At 40.0% G+C, this 6,759-nt stretch overlaps 1 protein-coding gene across 1 annotated transcript in view; it reads left to right on the forward strand.

The window, feature by feature from the left end:
• The first annotated feature begins 199 nt into the window (after positions 1–199).
• The window catches only part of RRAGB (Ras related GTP binding B), a 38,212-nt gene continuing 31,652 nt past the window's right edge, over positions 200–6,759 (forward strand). The window contains exon 1 of the mRNA XM_023760046.1: positions 200–330. Coding sequence (XP_023615814.1) covers positions 203–330 — 128 coding nt within the window. The 5' untranslated portion in view covers positions 200–202. The remainder of the gene's footprint in view (positions 331–6,759) is intronic.

A 6,759-nucleotide genomic window follows, 5' to 3' on the forward strand; every position in this document is an offset into this window, starting at 1 on the left:
TTTCCTGCCAAGTTTGCCTAGACTTCCTTAAGATCCCCGCATGAAAGTCTATACCTCAGTCCAGGCTGGCTATAGTCAGCAGGCTACTCTGCAGGGCTTGAGCTTGGCAGGGTGGGGCCATAGGGAGTCAGAAGGGTGGGGCTAGTGCATTCCCCAAAGCTGATTCTATACTAAGTGGAGTGCTCAACCCAGGAAAGGAAAGATGGCGTCTGCAGTTGGTGCAGGAGAGGGGCCAAGCAAAGAGACCTTGGTGTTTGTCCCTTCAACACGCTCCCTGAGGCCACACGAGCCAGTCCACTCCAAGCCGCCTTCACGCCACCAGAGAGCAGGGTAAGTGGCTGCAAAAGAAATTTTGTTAGCTGGTCCTTTAAGAGGGTGCCTGTTTCTCTAGCACACTCCTGTCTCTCCCTTCAGACAGAATCCTCACTGAATTTCACAGCAGATATTATGTCACAGATTCAAACTTGGTGACAGTGGTAGTTCTGCCGCTGTCAGGGGAGCTTGGCATGGGGTGAGATTCCTCGCTCCTCTGGGGGGACCTTTGCAGTTGAGATATCCCTCCAGATTCTCAGCTGCCATATGTGGGTGCAGGGCCAGCCCTTTCAGTATTTCCGCCTTTCCTACCTGTCTCAATATGGCTCCCTCTGTAAATCCTTGGTTATAAGACTCTGTTCACCTAATTTTTAATTGGTTATTCAGGCTGATTATTCTATAATTTAGTTGTAATTTGGTCCTGGGAGGAAGTGATTGTAGCTTCCATGTACTCTGCCACCATCTTGGATCCCATAACATTCAAAAATATTTAGGAGCACATGAACTTGAGTATCAGTGCTCCCTAAACAAATGGACTCCACATGGTTTCACCAACCTTCCCAGAGATAATTACTGTTAATAATTTTCTTTAATTTTTTCTCATACTTTTTCTGTACATTTACACACAAAGGTGTTTGTGCACTCACAAAGGCTCACTCTCTTTAGATTACATAATCTCAATGTCACATGACAGGTCTTCAACTCAAACAACTCTGATTAACTGAGGGAAGTGCCGCTAAGTAGATGAGGATTCTATGGCCAGGATGTGATATATCTAAAACAAACAAACAAACAAACAAACATATACACAGGAAGAAACTGAAGTTGGTAACTCTAGTGAGGAGGAAAACTTGGAAGGGAGTTTGTGCATGGAGCCAAAAGTTAGATCCTGAGACTGTCCCTGGGAGTTCTCACCTTCCCTTTCTTCCACAGGTTTTGTGACAATTTTGGAGTTTTATATTCCTTTGTTCTTCAGCTATGTAGTATGTACTATGCAATCATCATCAGCAATGCTGACAAGTAATAGAGAAAAACAAAGTCACTCAAATTTCCAAAGCTCATTTCAATCTTTCAGTTTTTCCAGACAATATTCCATGGTTAAAACAATCCTTGTATAGAATTATTTTACTGGATACATGGAATTTTATTTTAAATGTTGACAGACATCCTATTCGGTGAGAAATACTTTGTGTCTATTCCACACAAAATGCATACTTTCTGGCCGAACCGGTTTGGCTCAGTGGATAGAGCGTCGGCCTGCGGACTGAAGGGTCCCAGGTTTGATTCCAGTCAAGGGCATGTACCTTGGTTGCGGGCACATCCCCAGTAGGGGGCGTGCAGGAGGCAGCTGATCGATCTCTCTCATCGATGTTTCTAACTCTCTATCCCTCTCCCTTCTTCTCTATAAAAAATCAATAAAATATTTAAAAAATTTAAAAAAATGCATACTTTCTGTACAACTATCTTACTTGTTAGGTTAAGTGTCAATAATTGCCCTCATGATGTCCTGCAGAAAGAGAAATACTAGAGGAAACAGGCAAAGTGATGGCTCCATGGAGGAGAACACTGGAGTGTTAGGCAGGATATCTGCACCCTTTACTCAGTACATCATCTTCCATAGGTTTCTTTTTCTCCCCGCCTCATCTATAAAACTGTGTAATACAACCCATCTCTCATTAGTCATGAAAAAAAGATTTTCACAGTGTCTCCTCTCCTCTGTCATCTCAGGGATGGCAGTAGTACACAGTGGTTAAAGGCATGGGCTCTGAAAGGAGACTATCTAGGATCAATCTAAATGCCACCATACACAAGACTGCAAACCTTGGAAAGATACTGAATCTTTCTGCGCCTCAATGGCCTTATCTGTGTAATCATGTTGAGGATTAAGTGAGTTAATAGGTATAAGTACTTAGAATAATGTCTGGTTTGTGGTACATTTATCTATATACAAAAGCCTAAGTGACCAGCCGACCATTTGACCCGCCAACCAGTAGCTATGATGCGCACTGACCACCAGAGGGCAGATGCTCAATGCAGGAGCAGAAACCACAGGCATGGAAACATGGAACAGACTGATGAATTTCAGAGGAAAGGGAGGAGGGGGGAGGGCAGGAAGAGATTAACCAAAGATCTTATATGCATACTAGAGGATTCGTGCATCAGTGGGGTCCCTCAGCCTGGCCTGAGCCCTCTCGCAATCCAGGACCCCTCAGAGGATGTCGGAGAGCCAGTTTCAGCCTGATCCCTGCAGGCCGAGGGACCCCACTGGTGCACGAATCTGGGCCTCTAATAAATAATAATAGCTGTCTCTGGGCTGCTGAGTAGGTGTTCCTTTAAAGTGTCTCCAATTGTAGCCTGGCCCATGTGGCTCAGTGGTTGAGCATCGACCTATGAACCAGGAGGTCAGAGTTCCATTCCCCGTCAAAACACATGCCCGGGTTGTGGGCTTGATTCCCAGTAGGGGGCGTGCAGGAGGCAGCCAATCAATGATTCTCTCTCATCATTGATGTTTCTCTCTCCCTCTCCCTTCCTCTCTAAAATCAATAAAAAGTATTTTTTTAAAGTGTCTCCAGTTATAACTAAAATTTCAGCACCATTCTCAGGATTCACCCCCAATATCTAAATTTTCCTGCTGTTCAGCAACTTGCAATATTCTCATTGACTTCCTATCTCTTCTCCTTCCATAACGTCTAGTCCAGAACAAAATAGTAGTAGTAATACAAAGGTTGCCATTTAACGAATGCCTACTATTTGTCAGGCACTTTATTCATTTGGAATTATATGCACTGAACATTTATTATACGCCAGGTGTCAGCCTGTCACTGGGATTTTAAGGGTGAGGTCACAGTCTGTTAGTGGAGACAAAGAATTGAAAAAACTAAGTGTGACAGGTGCTGATTAGAAGAAATCTGGATGAGGCATATGAGCATGAACCAGGGGAAATCAGCCTAATTAAGTGTGGTCCAGGAAGTTATCTCTGAGTAAATAAGTGGCCTTTAGACTGAGACCTGAACATTCAGTAAGAGTGAAGCAGAGGAAAATTCAGAAGGTGTTCCATACAAATGGAACAGTATTTTTGAAGACCTGGAAGTTAAAAATCCCAGGAATGTGGGATTTTGATTATTTGTAAACAATTATCTCTAGGGGCCACATTTTTTTTTAAAAAAAATCATAGTTTATTGATTTTTTTTTAGAGACAGGAAGGGAGAGGGAGAGAGAGAAACATTGATGTGAGAGCAAAACAGCAATCGGCTGCCTCCTGCACGCCCCCTACTGGGGATCAAGCCTGCAACCCGGGTATGTACCCTGACAAGGAATTAAACCAACAACCGTTTGGTGCACAGGAGGACACCCAACCAACTAAGCCACACCAGTCAGGGCAAGGGGCCAAATTTTATTGCCTGTATAGGCATGACCTGAGGATCTAGGGACACATAAAATTTTTAGTTCACAATATTATATTCTATAGCTGTATTATAATTTATTTCACCATAACTTTACTGCTGAATATGTAGAGTATTTGTTCACATTTAGAAGCAATGTTGTTGCTGTCATCCTGTCTATACACATTTGTACATATGTCTGTTAGGTCTGATCAAATAATTGAATTGCTTCCCCCTCCCCTGGGAACTGACCTTTAGACTACTTCACAACCGACATTCCCTTTCGCTTAGACCACATTCCACTTGCTAAGACTACATTCCACTTAAGACCATTGTCTTCCCTCTCCTGACTTTCCCAGGATCCAGACCTGCCCAGAAAGTTGCCCCCTGAAAAAGCCAGTGTAGAGTCCTTCAAAACCTCTGACTCCCCATCCCTGGGTGCTAACGCCATTTTGGGGCTCAGCCCATCTGATATCCAGATGACCTAATAAATTTATAATCCCTTACCACTTTTGGCCTCATACAGTAGTACCTCCTTTGGATACCCTAACAATGCCCACTTACTTACTTAGAATATATTTCCAGTCATGGAATTGCTGGTTTAGATGGTTTTACACATTTAAACTTTGATGTATATATCTAGCATGACTTCCTTAAGTAGTTGTGTCATTTCATAGTATCACCAGTAGTGTATAGAGAGTAAATGCTTTGCCACATCTAACACCAGCCCTAAGCATTCCCAAGTATGCGCCATATCAGCAATCTGATAGGTGAGATAACATATTTCCTTTTACTACAGTTTTTTTAGATGTAATTGGCATGTAATTAAATAAGTTTTGACATATGTATACAATTCCATTTCCTCCAAATCCTTGCCAACACTTGTTATTTTAAGGGTTTTTTTGGTTGTTATTTATAGCCATGTTAGGGAGTGAAAAGTGGTATCTCATTGTAGTTTTGCTCTGCATTTCCTGATTTGTGTTTTTTAGACTTTTTTGCAGAGACATCATTATCACCAAAGCCCACAGTTTACATTAAGATTCACTCTTAGTGCTGTACATTCTATGAGTGTGGGAAAATGTATAGTGATATATTCCCACCAGCATAGTATTATATAGAATAGTTTTAGTCACCTAAAAATCGTTTGTGCTCTGTTTATTCATTCCTTTCTCCACCCAGCCCCAGGCAACCACTGAACTTTTCAATGTCTCAATAGTTTTGACTTTTTCAGAATGTCATATAGTTGGAATCATAAAATAGGTAGCCTTTTTGGATTGACTTCTTTCATTTATTAATATGCACTTAAGATTCCTCTATGTCTTTCCATGCCTTGATAGCTTATTTTTTTCAGTGCTGAATGATATTCCATTCTCTAGATGTATCACAGTTTATTTATGCATCCACCTACTGAAGGACATCTTGGTTGCTTCCAAGTTCTGTCAATTATGAAAATGCTACTATAAAAGTCTGTGTGCAGGTTTTTGTGGGGATATAAGTTTGCAACCATTTGGGTAAATACAAAAGTACAATTGCTGGATTGTATGGTAAACTAAAGAGTACTGGTATGTTTAGTTTTGTCATAAACCACCAAACTGTCTTCCAATATGGATATAACATTTTGCATTCCAACTAGCAAATGAGAGTTTCAGTTATTCCATATCCTTGCCAGCATTTAGTGTATCCTGGATATTGGCCCTTCTAACAGGTGTATTGTGGTATCTCATTGTTGTTTTAATTTGCATTTCCTTGATGACATATGATATGGAGCATCTTTCCATATGATTATTTACTATATATTGTCTTTGGTAAAGTGTCTGTAAAGGTTTTTGCCCATTTTTAATAGAAGTTTTTTCTTCTTATTATTGAGTTTTAAGAGTCCTTCATCAGATGTATCTTTTGCAAATACTTTCTCCCAGTCTGTGGCTTGTATTTTGATTCTCTTGACGTTGTCTTTTGCAGAGAAGAAGTTTTAAAAAAAATTTAATGATGTCAGCTTATCGATTAGTTCTTCCATGAATTATGTCTTTGTTGTTGTATCTAAAAAGGCATCGTCACCATACCTCCGATCATCTAGGTTTTCTCTGATGTTGTCTTCTAGGAGTTTTGCATTTTAAATTTAGGTTCCTGATCCATTTTGAGTTAATTTTTGTGAAGGGTATAAGGTTTGTGTTTAGATATGTTTTTTGCTTCTGGGTGTCTAGTTGTTCCAGTACTATTTGTTGAAAATACTATCTTTCTCCACAGTACAGCCTTTGCTCCTTTGTCAAAGGTCAGTTGGCTATATTTATATTTCTGGGTTCTTGGTTCTATTGCATTGGTCTATTTGTCTATTCTTTTGCCAATACCATACTCTTTTGATTATTGTGGCCTTATAATCAGTCTTGACGTTGGGTAGTGTCTGTTCCAACTTTGTTCTTCTGCAAAATTGTGTTTGCTGTTCTGGATCTTTTATTTCTCCATATTAACTTTAGAATCAGTTTGTCAATATCCACAAAATAACTTGTTGGGGTTTTTATGGTGATTGCATTGAATCTATAGATCAAGTTGGGAAGAACTGACATCTTGACAATACTGAGTTTTTCTATCCATTATCATGGAAAATCTATACATTTATTTAGTTCTTTAATGTCTTTAACCAGAGTTTGAAGTTTTCCTGATATAGATATTGTGCATATTTTAAAAAGATTTTTACCTAAGTGTTTACTTTTTTTGTAGTAATGTAAATGGCATTGTGTTTTAATTAAAAAGAAAAGTGTATACAGATCTGGAAGGAATAAATAAAACTCTGTTTGCAGTTGACTTGATCATCTAGATAGAAAATCTGAGCCCTAGCCGGTTTGGCTCACTAGATAGAGCGTTGGCCTGGGGACTGAAGAGTCCCGGGTTCGATTCCAGTCAAGGGCATGTACCTTGGTTGCAGGCACATCCCCAGTAGGGGGTGTGCAGGAGGCAGCTGATTGATGCTTCTCTCTCATCAATGTTTCTAACTCTCTATCCCTCTCCCTTCCTCTCTGTAAAAAATCAATAAAATATATTTTTTTAAAAATCTGAAAGAATCAAATAT

The sequence above is a fragment of the Myotis lucifugus genome, unplaced genomic scaffold (genome assembly GCF_000147115.1).
Source record: "Myotis lucifugus unplaced genomic scaffold, Myoluc2.0 scaffold_169, whole genome shotgun sequence".
In the NCBI taxonomy this organism is placed as follows: Eukaryota; Metazoa; Chordata; class Mammalia; order Chiroptera; family Vespertilionidae; genus Myotis; species Myotis lucifugus.